General features: G+C 37.7%; 1 protein-coding gene across 6 annotated transcripts in view; it reads left to right on the forward strand.

Moving 5' to 3' along the window:
- Nucleotides 1-16560, forward strand: part of Dgkb (diacylglycerol kinase beta) — a 632546-nt gene that overhangs the window by 343860 nt on the left and 272126 nt on the right. For all 6 annotated transcript variants that reach the window (XM_059279660.1, XM_059279662.1, XM_059279664.1 and 3 more), the window contains one exon: nucleotides 11032-11096. In XM_059279660.1, coding sequence (XP_059135643.1) covers nucleotides 11032-11096 — 65 coding nt within the window. The remainder of the gene's footprint in view (nucleotides 1-11031; nucleotides 11097-16560) is intronic.

Below are 16560 nucleotides of genomic sequence, written 5' to 3' on the forward strand. Positions count from 1 at the left end.
CAAGCAATAAGATCAACAATTAGTAAATGGGACTTCATGAAACTGAAAAATGTCTGCCTGGCAAAGGACACTGTCATCTTGACAAAGTGGAGGCCTACAGAATGGGAAAAGATTTTTAACAACTGCACATTGTATGGAGGGTTAACATCCAAAATTATATAAAGAACTCGTACAACTGGATATCAAAAAAACAAATAACTCAATTTAAAAAATGGGGTACAGAACTAAACAGAGAATACTCAAAAGAGGAAACTCAAATGACTGAGAAACACTTAAAGAAATGTCCAATATACTTAGCCATCAGGGAAATGCAAATCAAAACTATTTTTAGAGTTCATCTTACACCTGTCAGTACAGCTAAGATTAATAAAACAAGTGACAACTTATTCTGGCTAGAATGTAGAATAAGGGGAACACTCATCTATTGCTGCTAGGATTGCAAATTTGTACAGCCACTCTTGAAATCAGCATGGCAGTTCCTCGGGAAGATGAGAATCAATCTACCTCATGATTCAGCTATACTACTCTGGGACATAAACTCAAAAGATGCTTCATCTTACCGCAGAGACACTTGTTCAACCGTGTTCGTCGCTGTCCCATTAATAATTTTTGTATCTTTCTTAGATTTTATTTCCTCTCTTCGTTTATGTTCACTGTTGTCTGTTTCACTTCCTCTTGCTGTGGGATGGTCTTTCTGTACGCTGTGAATATGTGTTGTTACCATTGGTTAATAAAGAAGCTGCTATGGCCTGTGGCATGGCAAAATAGAGCCAGGTGGGGAATCCAAGCAGAGATACAGGAAGAAAAAGGGCAGAGTCAGAGAGACAACTGAGTGCTCCCGGGGGAGCAAGATGTAATGGAACACAGATAATGCCACAAAGCCACATGGCAATACATAGATTAATAGAAGTGTGTTGAATTAAGTTATAATAACTAGTTAATGATTAGCCTGAGCCATTGGCCAAACAGTTTGTAATTAATATCAGCCTCTGAGTAATTATTTTACAAGTGGCTGTGGGACCACAGGTGGGAGAGATTCGTCCAAACCGTGGGGCTAGGCAGAACAGAGAAACTTCTGTCTATATCCTCCTCTCCTTCCTCCTTTGAAATCTTAAATTATTGATTATTGCCTACATCATTGTCATTCACAACCCAAGTAGAATGCTAATGGCTTTCCACGGTGGGGTGGCATATCTTTGCTGGCCAACATAACACACTTCGAAAAAGGCAACCTCAGCTAAAGAATTGTCTCCATAAAATTGGCCTGTGGGAATGTCTGTGAGGCATTTTCTTAATTTTTAATTGATGAAGGGGGTCCCAAACCACTGTGAATAGTGCAGGTACTAGACAGGTGGCTTAGACTGTCTAAGAAAGCTAGCTAAATAAGCTAAGGGGAGCAAGCTAGTAAGCAGAGTTCCTCCATGGTCTCTGCTTCAGATAGTGCCTTCAGAATCCTGTCGTGAACTCTTACCCTGACTTCCCACTGTGACCAACTGTAATCTATTGGAACCTTTTTGTCCTCAAGTTGATTTTGGTCATTGTGTTTATAACAGCAACTGAGAAATCAAACTATAACACACAGAAGCTTAATTGCATTTATTTTGAAAACTGAGCATCATGATATGCATGACAATGTGACAGGTACTATCACAGGTCCACACCCTTAGTGTTTAAAACAAGTTTTATTTGCAGATTTAATGAAATTATATGACACGTTTGCAGCTATTACCAGACTAAATGATTCAATATTAACCAAATTCAGACATAAATGTAATTCATGGATCCATTATTTAGATGTGAACTGAAAAAGATACAACGATCTTTGAAGATCAATATAAAACATTGAAACACACATAAGTGATGGACTAAGGAAAGATAATTTCAAATACATGGCATTGACCTGACATTTATTAAGTCAAGATCTCAGGCAAGTGTTGTGATTATAAGATTTTAGCTATTTAAGTTCATTGATTTGTCTTTTGTTTTTCTTTTTTTGTCATATATTACGTGCCAACCACAGTTTTCCATCACTCCAGGCCTCCTAGTCCCTCCCTCCACTTTCTTCTCCCCCCAGATCTACACCTACTTAGTTTCCCTTCAAAACAAAGTAAGCTTTTCAGGGATGTCCACCAAACATGTTACAATAAGACTAGGCACGAACCTTCATATCAAGGCTAGATGAAGCAACCCAGTAGGAAGAAAAGGGTCCAAGAGCAGGTGAAAGAGTCAAAGACACCCTGATTCCCACTGTTGGGAGTCTCACAAGAACACTAAGCTAACAACCATAAGGTATATGCAAAGGATGTAGCTTGGACCCACCCAGGGTCCATGTTTGTCCCTTCAACCTGTGTGAGTCTCTACGTGCTATGCTTAATTGATTCTTGGGGCCATGTTCTCATGGTGTCCTCATCCCCTCTGGCTCCTACAATCCTTCCTTCCCCACTTTTGCAGGGCTCATTTGACTCCACCTACTGTTTAGCTGTGAGTCTCTGTATCTGTTTCCATTGGTTGTTGGATGAGGCCCATCTGATTGACAATTGGGCTAGGAACTGACCTATGTGTATAGGAGAATATCATTACGGATCATTTCATTGACTTTTTTATGTGTGTGCCAGTCCTGTTTGGTTCTATCCTGGGTCACTAGGCTCTCCTGCCTCTGGTTTCTGACCATCCAGGCAGTGTCAGGTATGGGTGCCCTCTCCTGGTATGGGCCTCAAGTTGGACCCATCCTTGGTTGGCTACTCCCACAAGTTCTGTGCCACCATTGCCCCAGTACATCTTGCACACAGCACAAATTCTAGATTAAGGGTTTTCTGGCTGGGTTGATGTCCCAGTCCCACTGCTAAGAGTCTAGGAGCCTTGCCTGGTAATAGAAGATGGCCAGTTCAGACTCAATATCCACTATTACTAGATTTTTTTTTTTTTTTTACAATACAATTCAGTTCTACATATCAGCCACAGATTCCCTTGTTCTCCCCCCTCCCGCCCCTCTCCCCTTCCTCCCAGCCCACCCCCCATTCCCACCTCCTCCAGGGCAAAGCCTTCCCCGAGGACTGAGATCAACCTGGTAGACTCAGTCCAGGCAGGTCCAGTCCCCTCCTCCCAGGCCGAGCCAAGCGACCCTGCATAAGCCCCAGGTTTCAAACAGCCAACTCATGCAATGAGCACAGGACCCGGTCCCACTGCCTGGGTGCCTCCAAAACAGATCAAGCCAATCAACTGTCTCACCCATTCAGAGGGCCTGATCCAGTTGGGGGCCCCTCAGCCATTAGTTCATAGTTCATGTGTTTTCATTCCTTTGGCTATTTGTCCCTGTGCTTTATCCAACCTTGGTTTCAACAATTCTTGCTCATATAAACCCTCCTCTTTCTCGCTAATTAGACTCCCAGAGCTCCACCTGGGGCCTAGCCTCAGTCGTTGGATGGGGTTTCTAGCACGACAATTAGGGTGTTTGGCCATCCCATCACCAGAGTAGGTCAGTTCGGTCTGTCTCTCGACCACTGCCAGCAGTCTATTGTGGGGCTATCTTTGTGGATTTCTGTGGGCCTCTCTAGCACTTTGCTTCTTCCTATTCTCATGTGGTCTCCATTTACCATGGTTTCCTATTCCTTGTTCTCCCTCTCTGTTCTTGATCCAGCTGGGATCTCCCGCTCCCCCAAGCTCTTTTTCCCTCGACCCTCGCCCTTCATTACCCCCACTCATGTCCAGGCTGTTCATGTAGATCTCATCCATTTCTCCTCATTAGGTGATCCCCGTGTCTTTCTTGGGGTCCTGTTTTCCAGGTAGCCTTACTGGTGATGTGAGTAGCAGTCCAGTCATCCTTGTTCCACATCTAATATCCTCCTATGAGTGAGTACATACCATGTCTGTCTTTCTGAGTCTGGGTTACCTCACTCAGGATGATTTTTTCTAGATCCATCCATTTGCCTGCAAACATAATGATGTCATTGTTTTTCTCTGCTGAGTAGTATTCCATTGTGTATATGTACCACATTTTATTTATTCATTCTTCAGTTGAAGGGCATCTAGGTTGTTTCCAGGTTTTGACTATTACAAACAATGCTGATATGAACATAGCTGTTTTGCAGTAAGATCAACAGTTTAACCCTGTAGCTTGCATATCATCTCTCTGCTCCTGTTTCTTCTCTCAACAAACCAAAATTACTAATATTTGCCCTGTAAGATTGACACTAACACTGAATGCAATTATGTTAATACATTTCTTTAATTCTTTCTATAAAACTGCACTAAATACACAGGAAAGCTGTTATTATAGTGCTTGAACACAGTGTTAAAACACTACTATTCAAAGCATAATGTCACAGAAGGGACTCCAGTGTCTATATCTGGTATTATTCTACTACCCTAAAGTAATCTGAATAGAGAACAATTAACCAAAAAAATGTATAGACCCTGACCATTTCATAAATCTTGCCAGTATCTACTATATATCTTAAACATCAAATCTTGTGGTATAATTCTTACTCTGTAGTTTATATCTTTCTTCTCCCAAAAACAGATTTTGCACATGGACTGGGGGTGGGTTGGGATAAGAATAGGAGGGATCAAGTGGGGAAAGGGAGAAGGGGAGGTATGGAGGGAGAGAGTACCTAGTTCTGTGAAAACTCTCTGGAATCTATGAGAATAACTCTAGCAAAATCTTCTAGTAATATGATTGAGCATTCCTTGGGTATATGCCCAAGAGTGGTATAGCTGGATCTTGGGGGAGATTGATTCCCAATTTTCTAAGAAAGTGCCATATTGATTTCCAAAGTGGTTGTACAAGCTTGCATTCCCACCAGCAGTGGAGGAGACTTCCCCTAGCTCCACATCCTCTCCAGCATAAGGTGTCTTCAGTGTTTTTGCTCTTAGCCATTCTGATAGGCATAAGGTGGTATCTCAGAGTTGTTTTGATTTGCATTTCCCTGATGATTAGGGATGTTGAGCAATTCCTTAAATGTCTTTCAGCCATTTGAGTTTCCTCTGTCGAGAATTTTCTGTTTAGTTCTATAGTCCATTTCTTAATTGGACTGTCGGGCATTTTGATGTCTAATTTTTTGAGTTCCTTATATATTCTGGATATCAATCCTCTGTCAGATGTGGGGTTGGTGAAGACCTTTTCCCATTCTGTAGGCTGTTGTTTTGCCTTGTTGATCATATCCTTTGCTCTACAAAAGCTTCTCAGTTTCAAGAGGTCCCATTGATTGATTCTTTCTCTCAGTGTCTGTGTTACTGGTGTTATATTTATGTGATGGCTGCAAAAAGGTGATGTGTGGGCCTAACTGTAACAACATGGTCCTTCGTAATTTAAAGTTTATGTCAGGCTCTGGGCTGACTTTAATTTCCTTGCCAGGTCCATCAAAACCGTAAAATTACTAGACATTTTATTTTTTTTCAGTAACAGGTATGGTCTGACAGTTTCTTTGCTACTGAAGCTCTAGTTTCTTTGCCAATGATATAATGATATAATCTTTCCTCCTCACATGAGGTCCTATAGAAAGAGATCTGCTGATCACATGATCAACTTTAATTAAAGGTATTATGGGCTGAAGAGATGGCTCAGGATTAAAGCAGTTGCTGTACAGATAAAAGATAGAGTTTGGCTCCCAAGATCCCATGTGTATGCGAGGTGGGTCTAGTAGCCTGCCTGTATTCATCTTTGGAAGGCATAGATACAGATTCCCTGGATCGCATATTAACAAACTCTGGGTTTCACTGAGAGACATGTCTCAAAGAATAAAGTGGAAGGGGGATTAAAGTAAGATTCACAATATTGAACAATGACTTCCTCATCACAAGCATACAGTTTCATGTAAACATACACATACACACACACACACACACACACACACACACACACACACACACACGCAACCATAGAAAGAGAAAGGGGAACAAAAGAAAGCAAAGGGCTGAGGGGGAGAAATCATATACACACCTACACATGAGAAGAATTGCAAAGAACAAAAAAAGTTCCTATTACTCCCGGAGTCTCATAATCCTGCAGGACTATTCCTCTTACGTATTGAACACATAATACAACTAATCATTTGTATTGTGTTCTCCATACAATGTAGGCCTCCAAGTCCAGAAAGCCTTAATTAAAATGAGTATTCTGGAAGAAATTTAAGTTCATTCATTCAATAGAAACAAGTTAGGAATTCACAAAGTAAAAGAAAATTTGTATATGGCAAAGCATTTTGAACATTTAGGTCACATAATTATCGTTTAATATGTCGATAAATTATTATTTCTTCTACAAATTTATTTCAAAACTTGAGGCTAATTATTTGAAGAAATTGTTCCAGAAGTTTCTGGCAGTTCTAATACCATGTGTTTTGTGCAAGACGGAGCAATAGTGAGACTTAGCATTTATGGGCTCTTCTTGGCAAGCATCTCCAGCTTTGCTAAGGACAAGTGTTAGTTTCCAAGATCCTAACTCAGGCGTCCCAGTTTCCAGAGTTCTTCTGTGTGACATATACGTAAATCAGAGGGACTGTAACGAGATTATTTAAAATATAAAATAGATACTCCTATTCTAGCCCATGTTTTTAGGTATGGGTGTTCTATTTTGTAGTTGAAACTCAAAGTAATCAGTTGAAGATTTCTTTTTTTTTTTTTTTTTTTTTTTTTTCCGAGACAGGGTTTCTCTGTGTAGCTTTGCGCCTCTCCTGGAACTCACTTGGTAGCCCAGGCTGGCCTTGAACTCACAGAAATCCGCCTGGCTCTGCCTCCCGAGTGCTGGGATTAAAGGCGTGCGCCACCACCACCCGGCCAGTTGAAGATTTCTGATATATTAATTCATTTTAGATTTTGTTTTTTTCAACTTAGAAAATTTTCAGATGCCATGCAACAGCTTTCCTATTTCATTCATTTAAAGTTTTTTGTATATACTAAACATTTAGTGCACATAGTTTATACTTACTAATACTTTCACTGTCTTAATAATAGTGTCAGTTCTTTTTCATGGATTTATACTGATGCTTGTCTACACATACAAAGATTTTCTGTTCTGCTACAGGGATTGAGCCATGGGTCCTCTGCTCCAAGTTTTATCTGTCCACCTCTGTATCTCTCCTACATTTTCCACCTTACTGCCCCCCTGAGGAAGTGTCCTTTCTAGATGATATCTTAGTCATTTTTCAATTTCTATGATAAGACACCATGAATAAGGCAACTTATAGAAAAAAAAGGAGTTTATTATAGGCTTAATTTCAGAAGGTGAGCCCACGGTCATAATGGCAGGGAGCCTGGCGACAGGTGTGGGGCTGGAGCAGTAGCTTTGCACACAACCACTCACAAGGAAACCGCAAAAACTGTGAACAGAATGGGCATTTCAAACCTCAAAGCCTACCTCTGGTGACACACGTCCTCCAACAAGGCCATACCCTCTAATCATTAACAGACAGTTCTAAACTGGACACCAATATTCAAGTAAACAAGCCTGTGGGGGCCAGGCTCATTCAAACCACCACAGACAACGTCATAGTTTCTTTGTTCCCTTGTTTCTAATTGAATTGACCAACCAAGCTCCACAGTAAAAGACATAAAAAAGGGAAGTTAAAATCAAAGTTCTTATATTCTTGGCTATCTCTATGAAAAGTTGCCCTGGACTGGATGATTTTTCCTCTCATGGTCATAAATTCTATATAACTTCTCTACTAGATGTGGTAACCAAACCCTAACATTTTACCTATGGACTTATGAGTAGCAAAAAGCATCAGGTTACATACTCCAGTATCTTGTAAACCTTATATGATTTTCCATAACCATCCTTACAAAGTGAACTTTTCACCAATTTCAGTGATGCAACCACTCAGATTCAAGTGTATCTGCACTTTCAGTGGAGTGATACCAACTCTTCCCTTTAAGTTTATAGCAATCCCTTTCCCAAAGGACTGGTCAGAATGGAAACGATGTAGGGAGATGACAGAGTAAGTCAGGCTCTAGGTTACATATAATTTTTATTTCACACATAAGTGCCACTTTGTTCTACAACATGGTCACAGAGAATCACATGGCTGTGACCAACCTCACTGAACTGGTCCAAATTGTGGAAAATTACAAAATTCAAAACAATGAAATGCTAATAATAGTTTGCAATCAGAAGTCCAAGGTCTTCTCTAAGTTAAGGCACTATTATTGTAACAATATATAAACAGAAATACACCCATAGAAGGGTATCAAGGGAGGAGCAGCTAAGACAGACATGGCTAGAAGCTGATTCATAGATTCAAATACAAAAATTCTTTCATTTAATATGCACTTATATATGTATAACTACATCTATCCAAAAATCACACTCAAATTACTGTTGAAATAAAACTGTGAAATGTAAATTTATTTTGTTTCAATGGAGTTGATATATTTAATTTTACTTCTTAAATTTAATTAACTTAAAACTTTTTATAAGTGAAGTAAATAATAAAATCAATTTAAAAGCCAGGAAATACATATTTGAAAATTATGCAACATTATAAGCATGTTTTAGCATCCAATTTACTTTCAAGGACATTCTAGCATGCTCATGAACCACATGACCATCCTGACTAAATAAAATTTGCTCTGTGGAATCACTTCATTAAATCACCATTATAACAGAGTGGATATATTTTCTTTAAACACAAGGAAGCCCTGACTGTAGATGCAAAACCAATTTGTTGAAAGGCACACGGCCTGGAACTCAAAACCTGATCTGAATTCAGGTTTTCTATGCTAGAAGTTGAAGTGAAGCTTCAAAAGTGGGTTTTGCTCCTTCAAAACTATATCCCACAGAGGCAGAAAGGATAAAATTAAAATGCCACATTTGCATTTTCATATGTGATCTCTCATTCGAGAGTCTTAAGTATCTCTAAAACAATGACTGCTGAGGAAGCTGGCAGCAGCTGGCAGTACTCCTTCAGGCCCCTTGGGGTAGAGCCAGAGGGACAGAGTCTAGCAAATTTGGGCTGAATTCTCATCCAAATGAACACCTGCTGTCATTGTCCAGTATCAATCCTGCACTCAACAAGGCCAGTTCTCTTTGTGGTGGAATCCATTCAGAGGGAAAAGGCCTGCCAGTGTTCCTCACTTCTTTTTATTTCTCTCTCCTTTTACTAAGTGGTCAATTGCCTGAGTATCTTGGAGATAAAGATAATGCTAAGTTTATCTTTGGCTAGTTGGCATGATAATGTTCTACCCTAGGCATTTACTCAAACATATTTCTGTCTAAGTATTCTTTGGTTTCCTTCCTTTCTTATTTCTCTTTCTCTACCAAGCCTAAATTGCTTTTCAAAGAAAAGATTTTTATCGCAAAAGTACATACTTGAAAGATAATCACACTATATGATTTGCAACTGGAAAAAACAAATAACTCAAATAAAAATAAATTCAATGAAATTCTTCCAATGGGCCAGAAGTGTTGGCCATTCACTCACTTATTCCTTGATTCCAATTATTTTGCTTTTGTGTAATGGTTTTCTGGATTTATGCAGTTGGTTGGTACTCCAAGGTCATTTTGCATCCAAGGGGGAATAAAGTTAAGACAAATGCTTTTTAAAAACAATTACTGATCAAAGAGCATACATACACAGACAGCCCAGTTTAAATTTCCATATAACTTTGTAACACTGTAAGATAAATGCATGACCTAAAATGTTACTAAGACTAATTAATGAGTATTTATAAAAATTGCTACAAAATATGCAAACTTTAAGACCAAAAACTTGAACGATGTTGTCCATGTTTCATTTTTGTTTCAAAATGACAAGTTAGAAAATCAATCCATGGAGAATGTTCTGAGTAATTTTTGTTGCAAATGCTGTTTCTATGCTCATCTATCTACACTTTTGTACCCTTTTTCTTGCAAAATAACTCAATTACTTGACAGTTGCTAGAGTGTAAACTGTATGTAAATAGCTGCAGCTTGCTCTGTCTTTCAGAGAGAGCTTCTCTGCCATCTGCAGCTCTGGTCCCTCTTGTTGGGCCTTGTGCTTTGTCATGCATGAGCAAACACATGAGCCTTTTCATTCATTCATTAGACTTTTCATCCTTGATTAGTGTTTTCAAGACTCTCTCAAATACACAACTTCTTTATTTCTTTTGTGTTAGTTTTCTTTTTCTTTTGTCTTCACTCTGAAGCAAACTTCGAATTCAAACACAAAAGCTCCTTTCTATTAAGATGATTGGTAAATATATTAGTTTCTCATTTGAGTGATTCATTATGGGAAGCTGGAGAATGGGAAAATATCTTCTTACTTGGCATGATACAGCTAACTGTTTCATATTGATTTAAATGGTCTGACTCCAAACGCTTGTGTCACAGTCCACCACTAAGCTCACACATCGAGAGTGACTCTTGAATTAAAGAGAAACTCTGACTGGACTGCCAAAAAAAAGTGGCTCCCGTTAGGGTTCAGAACTGCTTGCTGTATTCAGCATCTGAGAGATGAGTTAGAATTGTCAACATTTCTCTGTGACCTTCTCTTTGTTGGTGTTCTCCGTTACAGGAGATGGGTCAGAAAGCTGTGTGTGTTATGAACAGTTATTAATTACACATCTGGGACACGCTGAGCAAACTCTGAAACCAGAGAGTGCATGGCATTATTAGGTCACCAGCCTCTCACTGTCTTTTTACCACAGTTAATCTCATAGGAGCAGTGACTTCTCTACTTCATCAGTTTCTCACTTAAGGCAATTTTTTTACTCTTATTTAGAAATACTTTAAACTACTCTTTGACCTCATGAAAAAATGTACCACTTTAAGAAGAATCTAAGCATATAACCAAAACTAGGAATTAAAAGATATATAAATTAAATAGAAATCAGTTTCATATATATATATAAAACAAATGATAGTTTTGACATGTTTTTATACTCATCCTTTCTTGGACTTCACATGGATTTTACATCTTTCACTAATTTTAGAATATCTTCTTGTCAATAGCATTGTAAAAACAAAAACAAAAAACATGGAAAAGTCATGTTTATGAATTTGTGTTTCTAAAAAATAATAAAATCACAGCTATTCTCCTCCCCCATTTCTTCTTTCAGGATGCTTCCATTGCACACAGATTCCATATCATGAGAGAAAAGCACCCAGAGAAATTCAACAGCCGGTAAGGCAACAATTGATGGATTTTTAATTATGATTGCTGTTGGTAACTGTGTCATTATAGAAGATCACTATATAGTATACACCCTTTACATGTAAGAACTGAATGAAGTTCACATTAAGATGAAAGTATAAATGAATGTGTTTTTCTTTTTCGGTTTTAATGAGTGCAGAGGGCACCATGTCTATTTCAATTTTCATGTGCTTTAAAGTAAGTATTTCAAGCATATGTTGGAAGTGAAAGTTAACACATAATACAAGCCATTGCACGGCTCAGTATGTGAGAGTGATCATCCTTCATCCACAGGAAAACATGGAGTTCTGATCTGATAACTTTGAGTGATCTTATTTCACAGGTATGTCAGGCCTACCCTTTGAACCACCATCCCACATTAGCTTCAAGTAAATGCCAATAAAAATTACCTTTCCAATAATAGCAATAGGATAAATGTAAACAGTGACCTTTGTCCTTACCCAGGGAAATAGGAAAAGCTTGGCTCCTTAGCTATTTATTTTTTTTTTAGGGGGAAATATGGCCTCTACCCTAGAAAAATGGGGAAAAGTGGTAAATCACCTTCTGTTCTTGTTGTCTTCATTTCCACCTGGTATTTCACAGTATGAGAAGACCATAATCTGTATGTTCAGTAGACATTATATGATTTTATATATTGGTATTCAAAGCCAAGGACTCTGTTCTCTGTATTGGCTAAGCTGATACTTAGCCATGAATATTGCATATAGTTTAGTAGATATGGGTGTCTATACTAATTTCACCATATACTGGTACTTGACATAATTTTCTTACAAGTAAACAAATTTATAAAAATAAATGCTATAAAAATATATTTCTAAATTTAAATCTTTCTAAATAGTAGACTGGAAGGTCCAATTTATTGAATTATCTTAATAAAAACTGTCTCATGATTAGTCATATCCTCTCTAATTTTTTAATAGATTCATTTAAATATTTCTGTAAAACAAACACTTTTAATACCTCTATTGCCTTGAGTTGTTTCATAGACTACAAATAATAAATTGTAAGCTTATGACATGTTGTTTCTTCTGTCTTAGATTAGAAAGCATCTACTGTTGTCTGTGACAGTGATAGTTGCTTGCTTATCTGGTTTTGGTGATAAGGAAATACTGGCCTTGTAAATGAGTTGGTAGTGTTCCTTCCACATTTAGAGGAGCAGTTTGAGGAGTATTGGTATGAGAACTTCTTGAAGTTTTAGAGGAATTTTGCAGTGCATCCATATGGCCTTGGGGGTTCTTTCTGAGAAGTTTTATTACTGCCTCAATCTTGTTGCTTATTATGGATCTCTTTGAGTATTTATATCCCTTTGATTTAATTTTGGGAAGTTATATGTGTCTGGGAATTTATTCATTTCTTCTGTTTTTTTTTTTAATTTTGAATATAAGTGTTCAAAGTTTCTTATACTTAAAAGACCTAAACCACTCTGTCAGAAAACTTAGATCTGATAAAACAGCAGAATACAAAACCAACATACAGAAATCTACAGCTCTCTATATACTGGTGACAAGAAATCAAAGAGGAGAATAACATTCATAGTGGCTTCAAAATAAGTCAATAAATACCTGGGAAAAACCTTAACTGATGATTCAAATGTCTTCTAGACGCTGGAGAGAGACCACTAGATGGTGAAATGAACTCCCACATCCATGGATTGGAAAAAATAAATATTTTAAAAGTATCTCTACTACCAAAAATGATATACAGATTAAGTGCAGTCTCCATCAAAATTCCGAGACTGTTTCTGCATAATCCTGAGAAGGAATCCTAAAATTCATATTGCAGCATAGAAAATCTCAACCTGCCCCAACAATCCTGAGAAGAAACAACAATGTGGAGGCACCACACTATCTGATCTCAAACTAGACTACAGAGGCATAGTTATAAAACCAGCACAAATAGGCATATTCACAAAGAAGAGAGAACAATTCCAAAGAAAGAAGCAAAAAATATAAGAGAAAAATAGGAGCTCTCAGAGTCTGAACCAACAACCTGGGAGTCTGCATGTGACCGACCTATTCCCTCTGCATATATGTGACAGTTGTGTAGCTTGATCTACTTGTGGGACTCCTAACAATGGGAAGAGGGGATGTCCCAAATGCTTTAGTTGGCTCTTGGGAACCTAGTCCTCATATCGATTGCCTTGCCCAGCTTTAGTACAGGGGAGGTGCTTAATCTTACTGCAAAGCTTGGTCTGCCACACTTTGTTGATACCCAGGGAAGGCCTGGCCCTTTCTTTACAGAAACAGAGGAGGAGTGGACGAGGAGGGGATGGAAGAAAGGACAGAAATATGGTAGGAATGTTAAATAAATAAATAAATAAATAAATAAATAAATAAATAAATAAATAAATAAATCAGAAAAAGTAAACATTAAAAAATGGTAAAACAACATAGTTACAGCCTCCTAATTTTGGACAAAAGGATCAAAAATGTTCATTGGAAAAAGAAGTCTTTAACAAAAGCTACTGACAAGACTGGACTTCCTCCCAAAGAACAGTGATGATAGCTCCTATCTCTCACTTTCTCCTCAGATAAAATGGTTATCATTGAAAAAACAAAGGATAAGAGATGCTGAGAAAGATGTAGGGAAAGACAAACTATTATTGACTGCTTATGAGAGTATAAACTAGACCAAAACTCTATGGAAATTGATGTGAATTTCCTTCACAAATCTAAAATTACAATTGCCATATGACTCAGCTGTACCAGTTTTGAACATATACCAGAAAACCTCTATGTTAACATACCATGGACATACTGGCACATGTCTGTTTACTGCTGAGTTGTTCACAGTGGCTAAACACTGAAATCAGCCTGGATGCCTATCAAGATGTGCATGGATAAAGAGTAGACGATGCATATGTATGATAGATGTCTATTCAGACATAAAGAAAACTAACTCATGACATTTTCAGAAAAGTAGATAAAACTAGAGATCCTTATGTTAAGCAAAGTAGGTCAAAGTCAGAAAGACAAATATCATGTTTTTTTCTCATATAAAGAAGAAGATTCTGAATTTAAATGTGTATGTGTATACATATAGAACAGATAGATAAATAGAAACAAGGTAAAATGGCATAGATGTATGAAGATATCATTATGAACCTATTCTTTGTGTGCTAGCTTCAAAACAATAAAGAAAGTAAAGTGAAACTAAATTAACAGTATGGATTTTGTCATTTGATAATGCACCTTGCATATTCTGAAAACAAACCTAGCTGTTACTGTATGTAAAACTACTTTATAAGATAGAATATATTTTCCTAAATGTCAGTCCAGGGAGCATTCATGAGTTTATAATGATCTTTTAAAAGAGGTATTGGCCCAAAGAAGCCTCCTTGGAAGATGTAGCATGTACTGCATTTCCTTTAGGGTTCCATGCAGTAAAAAACCCTTTAAAGGCTTAGAAACAGATCAGAATGGGGGACAGCATGATATAAGACATTAACTCCACAGATACATTCAAGAAGGAGAAAACCAGAAAGACAGTGTGAGAAAATATTAAATATGTAGAATAACATCACAGTGTTTATATTATCAAATCAAATTTGATAACCTATAGGTAAGACTGTAAACATTTATGATCCCCTCTCAAGTGTCAGAAGATAATGAATTCCTTTTTGAAGAATAAAATTATTATTAATTTTATTAATTTTAAATAATTTGTTAATTATTTAATTAATTTATTCTTAATTTTATTAATTAAATAATTAACAAGTTATTTTAAATTAATAATTTTATTCTTCTTAATAACAAAAGCTCAAAAATATGTCTTTTAATTTCTATTACAAATACAGCTAATAATTTATGACATCTTCATTGCCCAATATCTGACTAGATACTGTTTGCATGTTTCAATGCCTTGATACTTTCAGATGGGAAACTTTATGGAAACTTCTTTGAAAATTTGTGGCATGAATAAACTTGTTTATAAATAAGTTCTAAGGATTAATTTTCTTGAAGCAAAGATAGGATATGTAATATCATCTATCATTGCATAAGTTTCCCCATTTTATGAATTTAAGAATACTGGTGTTATTGGCCACTCTTTGCTATATGACAGCTAGACTCTCTCTGCCCTGAAACAGGTCTAGACCCCTGGACAGACCCTATTTGTGATTGATTCCAGACTGAGATGAAACAGAAAAAAAATGGACTGACCTAATAGCAGACCTTGGTAGGGAACTCTACAGGTGTATAGGGCAGTGGTCTTGCTTCCCTTCTGATGTACTTAGGTGGTATATTTGGAACACATCTGATATTGATCACATCTATAGCATATGTATGGTCAACAGTACATGAGATCTGACCGTCTGAGACACTATTAGCTGATTTACCAGCAGATGCCAGGATTTCCCAATCGATGAACCAGTCCTCATTTAACGTTTTCTTCTCCACCCAAATTCTTCCTGTTTCTAACCAACTCCACTTCAGTAGAATTTGGGTTATAGACAGGAAAACTTAGAGACAGAGTTCAACACCAAATGCAAGTTTAGAACCCATCAAGAGCCATCACATTCAATCACTGCCTGAGTGTTCTCACCTTTCAGGAGACTTCTGCTTACCCAAGATAGGAAAGGGAACAGAATAGAGACCAGATGTTTTGTTTGAGGGTTCTAGTTCAAATAAGTAGAACAAAAATGAGGAAGATGGGGAAGAGAAGGCGGAGGAGGTCTATTTCACACCACTCCCAGCTTTACAAACTTTTAGTCTCAAATCATTTAGCCATTTTTGTGCACTACATAAATTTGTGGTTTTCATCTTATTCTTGCTCAGTGTCCAGAATCATACTACATTTCTTGCTAGGCATGTGAGAGGAGGACATATTTCAATCACTGTAACTTCTTTGCTCTAATGGTAAATAAGAAAAAAAGATACTAAACTATGTTTGGCCCATCATGCATACCACACCGGATTCCCTCTGGAGTTCAATTGTCATGTCCTTCTCCTCCCACAATGCTCAGGGTTGGACACAGTGCTCCAGCAAAGGGCATGGGATCTTGCTCACTAATAGCTGCTAGCAAGTAGAATTCCCTGAGAGTTGCTACTTAACAAGAATAATTTCACTAATGGGAAATAAGAAATAGGAAGAAATAGAGAACCAGGCAAAGAAACCTGCCTTTTCCCCTTCCACAGTTGCTGTAAACCATCATTTCTAGAGAACTTCGCAGCCTGGGAGGGTACCTTCCCGTAGCTGCTGGACACCTTTGCAAGGCTTCTTAGGAAGTAGTTCTTAACCTGGAAATGTGTCACATGGCACTCTCTCCCTTCTTCCCAACCTCTGTTCCGTTTTACTCCACTTGGATGCATAGGATTTGTGTGTCCCAGACAAACATCAGTCTTTAGCTCTTGTTTTAGCCTCCGCATCTTAGATGACTTGGAAAGGACTGAAGAGAGGGTATTGTAACACCAAATCTAATAGGTCTTTTGATAAT

Source organism: Peromyscus eremicus, chromosome 14, assembly GCF_949786415.1.
Source record: "Peromyscus eremicus chromosome 14, PerEre_H2_v1, whole genome shotgun sequence".
Taxonomy (NCBI): Eukaryota; Metazoa; Chordata; class Mammalia; order Rodentia; family Cricetidae; genus Peromyscus; species Peromyscus eremicus.